We start from the raw sequence: 18897 nt of genomic DNA on the forward strand, positions 1-18897 counted from the left end.
TTGAGGTTTGTCAACTTTATTAGTATTCTAAAGATTTCTAATGTATTTGAATCTTTTCATATTTGTATTTAGAAATAAAATCTTCTGCCAAATAGCAATTATTTACTAATCTATTCATATTATGTTTAGTTTTTAATAATTATTTCTAAAATGGGGTAGAACTAAATTGCCACTACTCATTTAGAGTTTATGTGCTTTTCAAAGGGCTTGACTTATCCCAGGTAATAAACAGCTAACCTACCAACAAGCACCACATTGTAACATACAGGTTGTAGTAATGGACAAATTGATTGACAGCTGAATCTTGATTATCAGTGAAACAGATGTAAGGCTCCCTGGATAATTTACAAATAGAAATAATAGAGTACTTTAATTTAGCCATTTATTTTAATATCTTCTCAACTATTATAACTATGCACAACAGTGCAAAAATCATAGTAAATATGAATAGTTTTCATTGTCTTCTTTGTTCTCTGATGCATCTCCAAATGCATCAAGGGGAAAAAAAGTCAGAACAAAGAAGTGGCCTGAACAATTCAAACTGTACAATCATTTTCTCCACATGATTGCCCCAATAGATTTGTTATTCTAAATTGCTGGCTGGCTAGACAGTAGGCAGCTATCTGCTTAGCTCATTCTTCTGGAGCATGCAAAACAGCAGTCCCCAAAACAGGGCATGCAAGGCAGCCAGCTGTCAAACAAAAAGATAATATGAGAAGTCTCATTCCTGCTTATTTTTACCTTATTCTTTTTAAATGCCTTATTTGTAGGTATATCTTATATAATAGCATAGTCATGCACCTAAATAACTTATAAGTAGATAACTACATCTATTATATGTACTAGAAAATGTTTTACTGAAAGGGATATAAGTTAAAAAGCTGTGGAGAATCATGAATTTGAAACCTGCTTTAGCCACTTATTAGTCATGTGAATTTGGTTGACTCTTTTATAATCTGTAAAATGGGAGTAAGAACACCTGTCCTTCCTTCCTCACAGTGTTGTATTGAGAACAAAATAAAGCAACTGTAGTAGTTTGTAAATTCTATAAAGGCTGTGCAAATTGTGAATTTTTTTTTAAGTTTAAGTTTTTAAAATCTTTTCCTCAAATGTATTCAGTATCCCCATTTAATCTTTACAGAAGACCATAATTGAAGTATTGGAAAGACATTTTAGTTTCAGGATCAAAGGAGAAAACTGTTTAAAGTTTAACAGTTCTCTCATTCTAAAAGAGATATGTTTCTTTCCAACTTCTCAGAAAGTTTTGATGGCCAGATATTTTAAACAAAATAAACTGGGGAATTAATAAAGGAAAGAAATTAAAAGTAAGTCTGAGATTTATCTGTAACTTCAGGAGAAAAGAATTTTTACAAAAGGGATAGAAAAAGATAAGGTTTTTAAAAACAAGGAACTGAAAAAGGAAGGACTAAAGTTTTATAACTTTAGGAGCCAGGATTTTGGTAATTATCCCAGAAATTTCTTAAGTATTTCATTGACCTGCATACTTCCTTGAATGAAAATGTTGAGGTTAATAGCTAACCTACTGCTTGCTGCTTCTTTTAGCACTTTTTTTTTCTCTCTCTCAATAATAGGTTGAAGCTCCATTCATACCAAAGTTTAGAGGCTCTGGAGATACCAGCAACTTTGATGACTATGAAGAAGAAGATATCCGTGTGTCTATAACAGAAAAATGTGGAAGAGAATTTGATGAATTTTAAAGAGGAACAAGATGACATCCGAGCTCACACTCAGTGATTGCACTCTGTTGAGAGATAAGGTAGAGCTGAGACCGTCCTTGCTGAAGCAGTTACCCAGTTCCTTCATTCCAACTGAGTGAGGTCTTTATTGCCATCATCCCGTGTGTGCACTCTGCATCCACCTATGTAACAAGGCACCGCTAAGCAAGCATTGTCTGTGCCATAACACAGTACTAGACCACTTTCTTACTTCTCTTTGGGTTGTCTTTCTCCTCTCCTACATCCATTTCTTCCTTTTCCAGTTTCATTGTTTTCTCTAAACAGTGCTCCATTTTATTTTGTTGGTGTTTCAGATGGGCAGTGTTATGGCTATGTGATATTTGAAGGGAAGGATAAGTGTTGCTTTTAGTAGTTCATGCCAATATTGTTGTTGGTCAATGGCTTGAAGATAAACTTTCTAATAATTATTTTTACTTTGAGTAGCTCAGATTTGGTTTTGCCAAAACTCTTGATAATTTTTGAAGACTGTCTTATCACCAAGGAAATGTATACAAATTAAGACTAACTTTCTTGGAATTCACTATTCTGGCAATAAATTTTGGCAGACTAATACAAACAGCTAGACCCAGAAATTTGGATTGCTACAAATCAGAGGTTCTAGTTCCCTTTCCCTCCTTTTATGTCCTCCTCCCCTTGAGCAATGAAGTGACCAGCCTTTGTAGTGTGACAAATGTGTCTCATTCAGCAGGAAAAACTAATGACATGGATCATCACTCAGATTCTCTCACTTGGTACCAGCATTTTTGTAGGTATTAGAGAAGAGTTTAAGTTTTCTAAACCTTAATTGTTCCTTAAGGATTTTAGCCAGTATTTTAATAGAACCTGATTAATGAAAGTTTTAAAGTTTCTTTTATAGTTCTCATCATAAAATTTTTAAAGGAAAATAAGCAAACTAAAAAGAACATTGGTTTGGATAAATACTTATACTTTTCAAAGTCAAAAAAAGGCTTGATTATTGCAACAATATAGAGGTACTTATCTTTAAATGAGGGTTAACTGTTTTGTTTTGTAACCGTTAAAAATGAAAGAAGTTGTTTCCAGCTAATGATTCTGGTGTACTATAGTTGTGAGCCTAGGGTAGGGGCACTGCTGCAACTTCTGCTTTCATCCCATGCCTCATCAATGAGGAAAGGGAACAAAGTGTATCAAACTGCCACAATTGCATTTTCATTTTGAGGTATGATATTTTCAGAGAGTTCATCATTTCTAACCTCTTTTCTCTCAATAAACAGAATGTCTAAACGATCGTGCAGATACAATTTTAGTATTTGAGAGGTTAGTTTTTTTCCTACACCTTTTTTGCCAACTGACTCAACAACATTGCTGTCAGGTGGAAATTTCAAGCACTTTTGCACATTTATTTCAGTGTTTGTTGAGAATCCATGGCTTAACTCAGTTGTTTTGCTTTTTCTTTGCTTTTAATTTTCCCCATCTGATTTTACCTCTGTTTCAGTGACCTACCTTAAAACTACACACAAGAAGAGTTAAACTAGGTTCATTTTTATGATCAATTTACATGCATATAAAGTGAGTTGTTTTTAATCAAACTGATCTTAATGTATATAACCATTCTATTTGCTTTATTATCGGTGCAGGTAGGTCACTCACATCACTTCTCATACGTACCACACCCTTGTAAAATCTTTGAAGACTTAAAAAAAATCCTGTCTGAGATGTTCTTTTACCAATCTATATGTCTTTCGGTTATCAAGTGTTTCTGCATGGTAATGTCACGTAAAGGCCAATATTGATTTCACTGGTCCATCTATATTTAAAATGTGCAATTTAAAATATTCTGCTCTAGCAAGTTTTGTGTAACAAAAGCATATCATCATGTTAATAAATTTAAAACGTCATTTGTATAAAATATTTTAATTTTCTTGTATTTCATTAAGACCCAAGAACATGCTGACCAATGTATTCTATATGTAAACTACAAATTCTATGGTAGCTTTGTTGTATATTATTGTAAAATTATTTTAATAAGTCATGGGGATGACAATTTGATTATTACAATTTAGTTTTCAGTAATCAAAAAGATTTCTATGAATTCTAAAAAATATTTTTTTCTATGAAATTACTAGTGCCCAATGATAGAATCTACCTTAGGTAGATGACCCCTAGACATATATTGCTTTTGAGGGCTATTCAGCCATTCCATTTTAAGGCCACTCTATTTAAAGGACATGAGCAAGCTTGTCATGAGCAAATAAGTCAAGGGAGTTCATTTCTGACCACTCAAGTACACTAAATTAGAATATTTTTAAAGTATGTAAAATTCCCAATTTGAGCCCCAATTTAGCCAAGAACAGGTTAAAAACTTGAATAAGAAATAAGTAGCATAAATCAGTATTTAACCTCAAATTACATTATTTAAAACAGAAGATATTATATTATGCTCAGTAAATGATTAAGAGATGGCATTGTAGAAGAAGGAGCCCTAGACTGAAAGTCAAGACATCTGAGTTTCAGGCTGGAAAACAGTATGATCTCAGCCTCAGTTCTCTTATCTGTAAAATGCAAGAATTGGATTAGGCAGTTTGTAAGATTCCTCCTAACTTTCACAGTTGTTGACAAGATTGCCTTTTTATCTGGTATTTTGAAAGGATATATTGCTTTGAAGCAAGTCTCAGTAAGGTGATACATTTTAGGGCATCTTTCTTCTTATCTCTGACAGTGTTCTTAAAATACTTTGAATATCATAAGAACCTTGGGGTCTGTCCTAATTCCTTTCTCATTCACTGATGCTGAATACCCAGTTGCATCAAACTGTCAACCTACCAAAAAAGATACTGTGGCTTATGGGTATTGCTGTCTCATTCTTGGTATATTCTTGTATTGACTGCCCATTGGCCTGAAAATACTCATTGTAAGCCTGAAAAAAAAAATTCCTTTCCCACTGTTTTTTCTGCTTGTTGTAAGAATCAAATGAAATAATGTATGTGAAAGCACCTTGTAAACTGTAACCTATCCATGTAAAATGTTAAGGTGTGTTGTTATTTCATTAATTACTTCTTTGTTTAGAGTGGAATTTCCTATGCCCTACTGTAGCTAGGAAATGCTGAAAACAACTGTGTTTTTTAATTAATCAATAACTGCAAAATTAAAGTCTCTTCAACGGATAAGACAATTGATTGAGTCTTGAATTCTGCTTGATGCCCTTATCTTCTGATTTATTTTCCGCTGATACAAGAGATACTTATAGATTCCTAGTTTTTATGTATTTGGGTTGGTTTCTGGGTGGTGGGAGCAGAGCAAATGGACAAGGAATATATCCACCAGTTTACTCACACTAGATGTTTACTAAGAAACTGCTAGATTCATTTCATAGTTTCTCAAAAGTATTTCTACTTCCTTCTCATTTCTCATATTGGTTCAGATTACTCCTAACACAATGTTCTAAATATTCATATTTAAAGGATTTGATACTTCAAGAGCTGTTATCCTTATACTGTAACAATGAACTATTAATTTCTAATTTTCTCTTCAGGAGTGTTTTTGAACTACACATTACCTCTTTTCATTTTAGCCAAGTTAATTAGTGTGTATTTCCATAGTTGGCCTTTACCTCATGAAATACTCATTTCTTTAGATAATTTTAATGGCTTGCCATTTTGTATGATTGTTCTCAAAACATTTATATTTATGCATTTTATAACATGGAGCTTACTATTTTTATACCAGTGCTCACTTCATTTTATCATTATCAGGGCTTAATATAAATTGCAGTTTTTTCATTTCCTTATAAAACTGATTACAAAAATCTAGGTATGTCTTCACTGCAGAACTATCATCATTTGAAATCTATTTAACTGTAAATTTTCTCTTGTGCACAAATACTGGATATGAAGTTAAGTACTTATTTTCATTTAAACTTTTTTGAAGATTTTCCATATGCTTATTTAATGGCATTTATGCATGGTGTTATGGCCTGGATTGTGAGCTGTGAACAAAATTCATACTGAAATTCTAACCACTAATAACTTACCATATGATTGTTTTAGGAGATAAGGTCTTTAAAGAGTTAATTAAAGTAAAACGAGGTTATATGGGTGGGACTTCATCCAAGATGATTGATGTTCTCATAAAAAGCACACAGACAAAGGGAGGACCACATGAAGACATAGGGAGAAGATGACCATCTATAGGACAAGTACAGAGGCTTCAGAAGAAGCTGACTCTGCCAACATTTGATTTGGGACTTCTATACTCCAGAATTGTGAAAAAATAAATTTCAGTTGTTTAAGCTGCCCAGTCTGTGATACTTCATCTTGGTAGCCATAATAAACTATTAATAATATACCTGCTGAGCTAAGTATTCTTGTGGTAAAAGGCTTGTATTGATTTCTCTTCATATGCTTTATACTTGGGCAAAACTGTATTTAACACAGGCCAAAAAAAAAGTCAGTGTGGTCACAAACCTCAATGCACCTGCTATCTTGTTTCTGTTCTTCTTGGAATACAAGCAGGAAACAGTAGCCACTGAGATGCTAAGAGTAAGGGAAAGCATGGGTAACTCAAACCACTACTAACTCATGGTCAGACTTACCCATGGAAGGATAGCTCTCCTCTAGAAGCAGTCCTAATGTAACATAAAATTAAGCACACCATTGAGTTTATGGTCTCTACCCATCATTTAGTGGTGATACTAACAATGAAATAGCCAAAAGGAAAGTGGGAGTACAAATAAAGGGTTAATAGAATACCCCAGCTGGTTCATCCTCTCCTAATTATTCAAGGGTTAGTAATGCTCACAGCAAATGATGGCCTTAATGTATTTAGTTTTCTACTGCTGCTCTAACAAGTCTTCACAAACCTAGGAGCTTAAAACAACATAAATTTATTTTCTTACAGTTCAGGATGTCTAGTAGCCACAGTGAGCCACACTGGGTTAAAATTGGGGTGTTGGCAAGATGTGTTTCCTTCTGGAGGCTCCAGGGAAGAAGCCATTTCCAACTTCCACCTTCTAGAGGCCACCTGCCATTCCACCATCTTCAAAGCCAGCAACATTAGACCAAGTCCTTCTCATGCTGCATCACTCTCACTTTCTCTTCTGCCCCCCTATTTCACTCTTAAAGACCCTTGTGATTATATTAGGCTCACCTGAGTAATCCAAGCTAATCTCCCTATTTTATTTATTTATTATTTTTTAAATTTTATTTTTATTTCAATAGGTGTTGGGGGAACAGTTGGCATTTGGTTACATGAATAAGTTCTTTAGTGGTGATTTCTGAGATTTTGGTACACCCATTACCCAAGCAGGGTACACTATACCCATTGTGTAGTCTTTTATCCCTCACCCTTCTCCCACCCTTTCCTGAGTCCCCAAAGTCTATTGTATCACTTTTATGCCTTTAGTTCCTCATAGCTTAGCTCCTGATTATGAATGAGAACATATGATGTTTGGTTTTCTGAGTTACTTCACTTAGAGTAATAGTCTCCAATCCCATCCAGGTTGCTGCAAATGCCATTAATTCATTCCTTTTTATGGCTGAGCAGTATTCCATGGTATATAGAAACCATATTTTCTTTACTCATTGACTGATGGGCATTTGGGCTGGTTCTATATTTTTGGAATTGTGAACTGTGCTGCTATAAACATGCTTGTGCAAGTATCTTTTTCATATAACAACTTGTTTTCCTCTGGGTAAATACCCAGGAATGGGATTGCTGGATCAAATGATAGACTTACATTCAGTTCTTTAAGGAATCTCCACACTGTTTTTCATAGTGGTTGTACTAGTTTACATTCCCACCAACAATGTAAAAGTGTTCCCTTTCACTACTTGTTGTCCATCCACGCCAACATCTATATACCTTTTTATTTTATGATTATGGCCATTCTTGCAGGAGTGAAGGTGGTATTGCATTGTGGTTTTGATTTGATTTGCATTTCTCCAATAATTAATAATGTTGAGCATTTTTCCATATGCTCGTTGGCCACTTGTGTTTATTCTTTTGAGAATTTTCTATTCATGTCCTTAGCCTACTTTTTGGTGGGATTTTTTTTTTTTTTTTTTGAGATAGAGTCTCGCTCTGTCTCCCAGGCTGGAGTACGGTGGTATGATCTTGGCTCACTGCAACCTTCGCCTCCTAGGTTCAACTGATTTTTCTGCCTCAGCCTCCCAAGTAGCTGGGATTACAAGCATGTGCCAGCATGCCCGGCTAGTTTTTTGTATTTTTAATAGAGATGGGGTTTCACCATATTGGCCAGCCTGGTCTTGAACTCCTGACCTCAAGTGATCCACCCACCTCAACCTCCCAAAGTGCTGGGATTACAGGCATCAGCCATCATGCCTGGCTGGAATTGTTTGTTTTTTACTTGCTGATTTCAGTTCTTTGTAGATTCTGAATATTAGCCCTTTGTGGGATGTATAGATTGTGAAGACCTTCTCCCACTCTGTGGGTTGCCTGTTAACTCTGCTGATTATTTCTTTTGCTGTGCAGAAGACTTTTAGTTTAATTAAGTCCCAACTATTTATCTTGTTTTGTTGCATTTGCTTTTGGGTCCTTGGTCATGAAGTCTTTGCCTATGCCAATGTGTAGAAGAGTTTTTCCAATGTTGTCTTCTGGAATCTTTATGGTTTCAGGTCTTAGATTTAAGTCTTTGATCCATCTTGAGTTTTTTTTTTATATAAGGTGAGAGATGAGGATCCAGTTTCATTCTTCTACAGGTGGCTTGCCAATTATTCCAGCACTATTTGTTAAATAGGGTGTCCTTTCTCTCACTTTTTACTTTTGTTTGCTTTGTCGAAGATCAGTTAAGTGTAAATGTTTGGCTTTATTTCTGGGTTCTTTATTCTCTTCCATTGGTCTATGTGCTTATTTTTATAGCAGTACCATGTTGGTACTGGCTTTATAAACTTGTGAATAATATGACCGGTACTTATTTTTATTTTGTTTTGCTCTCTATTCATCACCTTTGTAACAGAATTATTCTATTAATATATTTTCTCAGTTGAAAGACTCAGAATGGTTTTTATTTTCCTGACTGGACAACCAATTGGCATTTCCATTATTACCACAACACTCCTTTCTACATTGTACTGAATAATCCTAGCCATCACTGTTAGAGAAGAAACAACAATGGTAAAATGAAGACCATTCCAAATGAGAGATAACATCCTCTACCAATAGCTTCTCATTAAGGAATTCCAAAATTGTATTTCAGGAAAAAGGAAAATGGTCCCACAAAGAAGAAACAGCCTCAGGGAAATCTGAAGGAAAGAAAAAAAGAGAGAGAGAGAGAAACAAAACCCCAAATAAACATCTTTAGAAATAAGAAGTTAGCTACGGAATCACTTCTAAAACTTCGAAGAGAATTCTGGTCAGGTTAAAAATTTAAAAACATAAACCCATCCTTCCCTCTTTCCACTATCCCTCCTCAAACACACTGATAGGATAGAGCATGTTTTGAAATATCTTTAATAATATACATTGCACTCAGAACAAGATAAACATCTCCACACACCAGACACAGAACGGAAATAGACGGTGTGAAGTGGTGCCTGTGCCTGAAGCCACAGACACTAAAATACAGAAAAGGCTTTTATTATAGTGTGGTAATTACAGCAAATGCAAAAGAAAAAGATGAAGAGATTTTTAAAAATTCAGAGATGGTAATGGATGTTGAGAAAAAAGATCTACAATTAGTATAAGAAGCTGATAAATAAAACAGAAAAATTATTCAAATATATCATACAGAAAGTTTATATCCAAAATGAAGGAAGAACTAAATTTACATTCTGAAAGAACACCTGTTTTTCAGGAAACTGACATAACAGCTTTCAACAGCAAGCCATATTCTGGTGAAAGTTTTGAGTTTTAACAACTAAAATATTATGCATAAAAGTCAAGCAACCGGTTCCAAGGCTGGGGGTGGGGTGGAGTGGGAACCAGGTTGGCCTCAGAAGTCTCCACAATAATATTCCATGCCAAAAGATGATTATATAATGGCCATAATGTTCTAGGGAAAAGAAGTATGAGCCAAGAGTATTATACCCAGTCAATTTGCATTTAATTTAAAGGCACAAGGCAGATACCTTTAAGTATCAAAAAGAAAAAAAAACAGAAAACCAAATGAAGAACTTAGTAATAGAGAAGCATAATGTAAAGCTCGTGGTAAACACTGAATCTGTCTTAATGTAGTTCTAATTATAAGCAGCTATGATGACTACAATCATAGAACTGAATGTAAATGTTTTAAACCTTGGCAAACTTAGAATAATAAAATTAACAAACTTGGATGTAAGAGAAAGAAAGAAACTTCTAACTTCCATACATTTTTATAGCAGAATGTCAACTAATGGAGTCTAAAATTAGTACATGAAGTTGGTTAAATAAGATAATGACTCTAACCTCTTAATTTTTTCTTTATGATTTTGTAATTTTTTTGTGGGGAAGGAACATATATAAGCAGTTTTCATTTCCACTTTCACTTCAACTTCTTTTCTTGTATTAAATTTAATTACATTTATTTTTTTTTCATGTTCTAGTGAATTAGATTTGTAATACAGGCAAAATTAAACAATATATTAAAAAGCATACAATTTTATAAAATTAAAGCTATCTAGTTATGTACCTCTCTATCTCTCTACCCTTCTGTCTCCGTGTGTGCACAGAAAATAATGTAATAATATTATTAATGGTATGAGATTTGAGGTTGTTTCCTAATTTTTCCCTTATACTTTGTTGAATTATTTGCATTCTTTAAAATGTTAAAATAATCAAAGATAAAATAAAGGTGCCCAAGAAAGGAGCATTGATTTCTGTATCCATTAAAAAAAAATAATCAATCCGGTAGGAGTCCTACTCTTAAGAGTTAAGCTATTTTCACCAAGGTTCAGTCTTAAGAAACCTTGATCCTTTAGATTCTTTTTTGTTTTTTCCTGAGATGGAATCTCACTCTGTCTCTTAGGCTGGAGTGCAGCGGCACAATCTACTGCAACTTCCTCCTCCCAGGATCAAACAATTCTCCTGTCTCAGCCTCCTGAGTAGCTGGGATTACAGATACGCACCACCGTGCCTAATTTTTTTGTATTTTTATTAGAGATGGGGTTTCACCATGTTGGCCAGGCTGGTTTCGAACTCCTGATCTCAGGTGATTCACCCTCCTCGGCCTCCCTAAGTGCTAGGATTACAGGTGTGAGCCACTGCGCCTGCCCTGATCCTTTAATTTCAAGATGGAATATGTGATACTGTATCATCAATATGCTTTTGTGCAAGCCACCAGATGTCACTAAAATGGCTTCTGTAGCATTACTATTGCCATGAAGAAATGTTTTGTCTCATTCTTCATATCTCAAACTCATGAGAACCCTTTCTTTTAACAGCCAGACCACTGCCATGTGAGGGGGAAAAAAAAAAACCTCTTATCTTCACTGCCAATTTCTTCACCACGATATGCCAAAAACACATAATCAACACAACCAACTTGTTATTAGAGTTTTTACTCATTTTTTAATAGTGAGTCAAAGTCAGGAAGTACATGGCTGAGTTAGACTGTTTTCTGTGAAGAAATCATGTGGTTAATTGGATATCTAGAAAAAACCTCTTTTATCCAAGTAGCAATGTCCTTCTTTGTCATTTACTTGTCTGTTGATAACCTTATTCCTGTTTATACCATGGTTCCAAAAATAATCACTAACCAAACACAAGTTTTCTTACATGTGGTAAAGAAAAAGCTGCTGAGTGTTTTTCCTTCATATATCACCAAGTCCTAAAATCCAATTCAGAATCTACTCCTCAGCCATCTTTACTAGCTTCAAGGTAACAATACATTGCTCTAGATCATATGCCACTGATATGTTTTTCCTAATTTTGCTTTCCCTCCATACATATCACTTGTCAGTTATTTGGGACTGGTTTAATAGATTTCCTTATACTGGAGTGTCCAGTACTGATTTTTGCTAAGAAGTTAGACTTTGAATCTTGCTTTTGTACTTCTGGATTGATAGGGATCAACATCCTCTCCCTAGCAAGTGGCAGACTACACAATGAAAGATCATTTTTGCAAAAATAGAACAGCAGCTGACTCTCATAGCCAGGAAGGCCAAGGGTAGACTTCTGTCCAATAAGATCTAAAAGATCAGAAGGTATCATCAGAACTCTGCTTCTCTTTGCCTCTGGGCCCTGCTTTCCTCAGAATTTACTTCATCCTCAATAAGCACTCTTCATGGGGCAGAAAATGAACCACCAGCCACTCATACTTTTTTTTTTTTTTTTTTTTTGAGACGGAGTTTCGCTCTTGTTACCCAGGCTGGAGTGCAATGGCGTGATCTCGGCTCACCGCAACCTCCGCCTCCTGGGTTCAGGCAATTCTCCTGCCTCAGCCTCCTGAGTAGCTGGGCCTACTCATACTTTTAAAAGAGTTTTAGTCCCAGTTAAAGGAGAAGGAAGTCTCCTGCACGGTATCAAGTCCCAAAAGGGACTCTGATTGTCCAACCTGGGTCAGAGCCTACTTCTGTAGCTGGACAAGGTGAAATACACGATTGATAGCCTCATCAGAATTATGTGCATTAGGAGAGGGTTAGCCCTCCAAAGAAAGATGTGCTGCTCAGACAAGGAAATAGCTGAGGCTTACTGAAATCTCTTCTTCATCTTTAAAAATAAAACCCAACAATTTTGTACAGAAAATAATTATTTTAAAATAAACTAAGTAAATAAAATAATTATTCCCTACTGTTTTGGGAAAATTTATGGGTTGACAAGAATGATAGATGTAAAATTTCACTGATACCATACCACTTGTTAAGAAATTATCCTAAACAGCGTCATGGATGAGAAGCAAATGACTGCCCAATCCTACAAAATCTTGCTGTCAAAGATTTATGGTTTTTCCTCCTCCTCCCACTTTTATTTTTCTACCACTTATGAATAATCATGAAACTCAAAAATTTGTTTCTCCTAATACATAATTCAAAATTAATATTTCTAATAGAATCAGCTTCAATATTTAGGTTTAAAAATTATTTTGAGTTAAAGTATTAATTTCATTATACTCATTGCCACTTTTACCTTTTAATAAAAATTTTGAAGACTTTTTAACAATAAAATAAGACATTTAACAATAACATGTAATTAATGTGAAATGTTATTCAGAACAAACTATATACTCTGTTAAGTGAATGTTATTTTAGGGAAAATGATGAAATACTTCTGGGACATTATGGTAGTTCTAAACTTGTTCACAGATTCTTTGACATTTAAAAAAAATATTTATTTTATTTATTCCTCCTACTGAGAAGTGAGGACATTCCTCCTATTTCCCTCCCTTTGAACATGTATGTGCTTACCTTGTTGACTTACTTCTAACCCATATACTGCAGGAGAAGCAACAGCATGTGACTTCTAAAACTGGTCACAAAAGAACAATACAGCTTCAACCTTGTATACTGAGATACTCTAATTTGAAAATCTAAGTCACCATATAAGAAGTTCAACTATCATGCTTGCATTAGCAGCACATATACTAAAACTGGAAGAAGTTCAACTGTCCTAAGTACAATGCTGTGAGGAAGCCCAGGCCAAAGGTAGAAGCCGTATATAGGTATTCACATGAGTATCTTCATGTGAGGTCTGAACCAATAGCCAGCATATGTAAAGATTTTTCCAGATGATACCAGCCCTATCCATTGAGTCACCCTCAGCTGTTCAGTGCTCCCAGCTGAACCTCAGGCATCCTGAAGCAGATAAGCCATTTCTGTTGTTACCTGTTTAAATTTGTGATCCATGAAATTTCTAAACATCAAAAATTGATTGTTTTAAGGGGCTAAATTTTGGAGTAATTTGCTAGGCAGCAATAGATAAGTAGGACAGATATGCCCAACCAATAAGAATGTAATGGGTAAAATGACAATAAAATTCTATTGTGTACACATCAGATGGAAAAAACTGAACAGCCTAATGATATAGCTATAGAGAGCAATAAAAAAAAACTCTCATATGCTGTGTTGGAAATGTAAATTGGTCAACCATTTGAAATACTGACAAAAATCTAGTATTAGTAACATTGCCTAAGCACATGTCCTGTGACTACAGGTTTCAATCATAGGAATATAGCCTAGGAAAACTCATTTGTCTATTCGGAGATATGTATTTTAAATGTTCTTTGCAAAATTATTTGTAGTAGCGAAAAATTGGAAGCAGTCTAAGTAGCCACGAAAATGAAAATGAATAAATAAGTAGAGGTAAATTTACACGATTGAATTCTATATAGTTGAGAAAATAAATGAATTAGACCTACAAACATCAACATAGATAAACCTCAGAAGTATAATACTGAATGGAAAACAGTTAATTACAGAAAATGTTCTAAATATTATACAGTTTATATAAAGTTCAATTTTTTATAAAATAAAACTATTATTGCCATAATATGTAAGGATATACATATATGTAGCAGCATAGTGATTAATTGCAAATATGAAGCCAAACTAACTGTGTTCAAATTATACGCAAACACCAACTGTGTATCTGTGGAGGAGTTACTGAATCTCTATGGACTCTTCTCATCAGCAAAATGGACTAGCCTGACCAATGTGGTAAAACCCCATCTCTACTAAAGATACAAATATTAGTCAGGCCTGGTGGTGGGCACCTGTAATCCCAGCTACTCAGGAGGCTGAGACAGGACAATCATTTCAACCCAGGAGGTAGAGGTTACGGTCAGCCGAGATTGCACCATTGCACTCCAGTGTAGGCAATGAGAGTGAAACTCCGTCTCAAAAAAAAAAGTGGGAATAATAATAATACATATCTTGTAGAATATGTGAGAATTTCGCATTTTAAAAAATTTATTATACTTTAAGTTCTGGGGTACATGTGCAGATCTTACAGGATTGTTACACAGGTATACACATGCCATGGTGGTTTGCTGCCTCCATCCCCACTTCACTTACATTAGGTATTTCTCCTAATGTTATCCCTCCCTAACCTCCCCACCCCCTGCTATCACTGCCCTAGTCCCCAACCCCCCAACAGACACCACTGTGTGATGTTCCCCTCCCTGTGTCCATGTATTCTCATTGTTCAACACCTTCTTATGAGTGAGGCCATGCAGTGTTTGGTTTTCTGTTCTTCTGTCAGTTTGCTGAGAATGATGATTTCCAGATTCATCCATGTCCATGCAAAGGACATTAACTCATCCTTTTTATGGCTGCATAGTATTCCATGGTATACATGTGCCATATTTTCTTTATCCAGTCTATCCTTGGTAGGCATTTGGATTGGTTCCAAGTCTTTGCTATTGTGAACAGTGCCATAATGAAAATACGTGCGCATATGTCTTTATAATAGAACAATTTATAATCCTTTGGGTATATACCCAGTAATGGGATTGCTGGGTCAAATGGTATTTCTAGATCCCTTGAGGAATTGCCACACTGTCTTCCACAATGGATTCACTAATGTACACTCCCACCAACAGTGTAAGAGTGTTCCTATTTCTCCACATCCTCCCCAGCATCTGTTGTCTCCAGATTTTTTAACTGCCATTCTAACTGGCATGAGGTGGTGTCTCAATGTGGTTTTGATTTGCATTTCTCTAATGACCAGTGATGATAAGCATTTCTTCATGTTTGTTGGCTGCATAAATGTCTTCTTTTGAAAAGTGTCTGTTCATATCCTTCACCCACTTTTTGATGGGGTTGGTTTTTTTCTTGTAAATTTGTTTTAGTACTTTGTAGATTCTGGATGTTACCCCTTTGTCAGATGGGTAGATTGCAAAATTTTTTTCCCATTCTGTAGGGTGCCTGTACACTCTGATGATAGTTTCTTTTGCTGTGCAGAAGCTCTTTAGTTTAATTAGATCCCATTTGTCTATTTTGGCTTTTGTTGCCATTGCTTTTGGTGTTTTAGTCATGAAGTCCTTGCCTATGCCTATGTCCTGAATGGTATTGCCTAGGTTTCCTTCTAGGGTTTTTATGTTGTTAGGTCTTATGCTTAAATCTTTCATCCATCTGGAGTTAATTTTTGTATAAGGTGTAAGGAATGGGTCCAGTTTCAGCTTTCTGCACATAGCCAGTTTTCTCAACACCATTTATTACACACAGAATCCTTTTGCCATTGCTTCTTTTTGTCAGGTTTGTCAAAGATCCAATGATTGTAGGTGTGTGGCATTACTTCCAAGGCCTCTGTTCTGTTCCATTGGTTTATATCTCTTTTTTGGTACCAGTACAATGCTATTTAGATTACTGTAGCTTTATAGTATCATTTGAAGTCAGGTAGCATGATGCCTCCAAGCTTTGTTCTTTTTGCTTAGAGCTATGTGGGCTCTTTTTTGGTTCCATATGAAGTTTAAGGTGTTTTTTTCCAGTTCTGTGAAGAAGGTCAATGGTAGCTTGATGAGGATAGCATTGAATCTGTAAATTACTTTAGGCAGTATGGCCATTTTCATGCTGTTGATTTTTCCTAACCATGAGCATGGAATGTTTTTCCATCTGTTTGTGTCCTCTCTTATTTCCTTGAGCAATGGTTTGTACTTCTCCTTCAGAAGTTCCTTCAATCCTTTGTTAGTTGTATGCCTAGGTATTCTATTCTGTTTTTAGCAATTGTGAATGGGAGTTCACTCACAATTTGACTCTCTGTCTGTTATTGTTGTATAGGAATGCTTGTCATTTTTGCACATTGATTTTGTATCCTGAGACTTTGCTGAAGTTGCTTATCATCTTTAAGAGATTTTGGGCTGAGATAATGGGATCTTCTAAATATACAATCATGCTGTCTGCAAATAGATACAATTTTACTTCCTCTTTTCATAATTGAATACCCTGTATTTCCTTTTCTTGCCTGATTGCCCTGGCTAGAACTGCTAATACTATGTTGAGAATTTAGCATTTTTAAAGCCCTTACAAGAGTGGCTGGAACAATAAAGTGCCCCTTTGGCTAATATTGTAAATTTAAAAATTAAAGAAATGCATGGAAATGCTAAACACCAAATGCAGGGTAATGGTTACCTATAGGGTGGAGAAAAGAAAAGAAATGGAGATGAAACTCAGGAGCTGGGGGCACAGGAATTATCCTGTGTCTCACTCTATTCTATTCTTAGTGTTTCCTTTCTTAACCCAGATGACATGTGCATGGATGTTAATTGATTGTATACATTTCTGTGTGTCTTAAATATTCCAAAATAATTAGTAAAAACAAAAAGGAATATAATTAGAATTCTGGGAAAATCTTAACCAAATGTACATATTAAATCTAAAAAGTAACATTTCTGGATTGAGGCTATGTGGAAATGCCTCAGTCAATAAATAAACACATAGAAATGTTGGACACAACAAAACAACAGCTCAAATGCTCAGAAATTTTCAAAAGAAAATAAAGACAATTCCCAGCTTCTGTAAGTGAAAAGGATGCTCAAAGCCATGGTGCAAGCCAAAGCTGATATTTTTGTGGTTCAAGAAAATAGTGGGCTAGCTAGAAACTCTAGGAAATGGCCATCGGAGTTTTATTGCCCACTAGGGTCAAGAAACATTGCCTTAGGTACACAAAAAGAGTAACACACAAAAAGCTCTCATGAAAACTTCTGCATTAAACTTGTAGTCCGAAAACTGAATATCAGTAAAAAGAGTACTAGAAAAATCCAACCTACATTCTTGCCCAATGCCAGGAAAGAAGTTTGTCATTTGGTGGTAAATGTAGGGGAAAAAAAAGTTTGAGAAATCACATCTCCAAGCCTGGAACTTACACAAATATGAGATCAAATATACAATGTGAGACTTCAAGCAGAGCAATTGATATAGACAGTTGTCTGGCTAGTTAAACCTCTTTGTCAAATACAAATGAAAATTCTTATGATGGTTACACTTTCACAACCCAAAATTTCCCCTGAAAAAATAAACCTAAAAACTGATGTTACAAAATTGCAAATCACATAAGGAAATCAACTATCACAAGGGAAAGTTGGAAAATATAACAAAACAGGAAATCAGCACTCCAACAATTTGAGGTAATAAAACAAAAAACAAAGTAATTTGTCTTATTAAATTTTTAAAGGATGGAAAGATTGAGAAAAGAACCAAATGAAAATTCTAGAAACAAAACATGTAACCACTGGGAGGTAAAACAGAAGACTATTGTATAGCTACCTATACACAGATGAAGACAGATCTTGGAAACTGGAAAGAACTGAATAAACAATTTAAATACAGAATAGAGAGATTAAAAGTGTGTAAAATATAATAGTTTAAGAGACTTGTAGGATAAAATATTTCTAGGCCTGCTGTTATGTTTTCACCTGAATTTCTTGTCCTTGAACTCCTGGTTCAATCCCACCATTTCTTATATTCTACATCTTTCAGATATTTATATTGGTTATTTTCCTCCAATCTCCAAGCAAGTGTGTGAAAAATGACCTCTCTCATTTTTTTACATTGTTTCACTTTCTATTCATTTGCTTTTCCTTGATTCAATATTCCAAATAAAATGTATTTGCCATTTATATTTTTCTCTACTAATTGTTGATGTTCTTTGTTCTAATTTGTGTTTGAGTTGTCTTTTGCAGGAACTATTTTATGTATCTTTTGTAGTACATATTGCCACATTTTTTTCCAAAATATTTATTTTTTAAATTTTGTTGGTGGAACATTTTGCTTCAGAAATTTTAAATTTATGGGTTAAGGCAGATCTAGTAGTGATAAACTATTTTAGCCTTTGTTTATCTGCAACAGTCTTTATTTTTCTGTCATTCTGAAGAACAGCTTTGACAGGTAAAGTATTCTTGGTTGACAGGTTTTTTTCCTCAACACTTTGAATATATCATCTCATTCTCCCCTGGCCTGCAAGATTTCTGCTAAGAAATCAGCTGATGTTGTACTGGGGGTCCCTTATATGTAATATGTTTCTTTTCTCTTGCTGCTTTCAGGATTCTTTCTTTGTCTTTGAATTTCGATAGTTTGAATATAACATGTCTTACTGAACTCTTTTTTGGGTTCAACTGATGGTATATAAGAAGGAGAATTAATTTTTTTCTCAACAATAGAAACATTTTATTCTGTATAGTAGTCAGAATAATGGTTTCAAATATATTCCTGTCCTAATCCTTGAAATCTGTGAATATATTGCTTTACATGAAAAAAGATTAAAGTTATGGAATTTCATTTTATAATTTCAACTTTTATTTTAGATTAGGAAATACGTA

At 34.8% G+C, this 18897-nt stretch overlaps 1 protein-coding gene across 7 annotated transcripts in view; it reads left to right on the forward strand.

The window, feature by feature from the left end:
• The window catches only part of PRKACB (protein kinase cAMP-activated catalytic subunit beta), a 162498-nt gene extending 157611 nt beyond the window's left edge, over positions 1–4887 (forward strand). For all 7 annotated transcript variants that reach the window (XM_035252004.3, XM_009001575.4, XM_002751009.5 and 4 more), the window contains one exon: positions 1593–4887. In XM_035252004.3, coding sequence (XP_035107895.1) covers positions 1593–1718 — 126 coding nt within the window. In that variant the 3' untranslated portion in view covers positions 1719–4887. The remainder of the gene's footprint in view (positions 1–1592) is intronic.
• Positions 4888–18897: the final 14010 nt, after the last annotated feature.

Source organism: Callithrix jacchus, chromosome 7 (genome assembly GCF_049354715.1).
Source record: "Callithrix jacchus isolate 240 chromosome 7, calJac240_pri, whole genome shotgun sequence".
In the NCBI taxonomy this organism is placed as follows: Eukaryota; Metazoa; Chordata; class Mammalia; order Primates; family Cebidae; genus Callithrix; species Callithrix jacchus.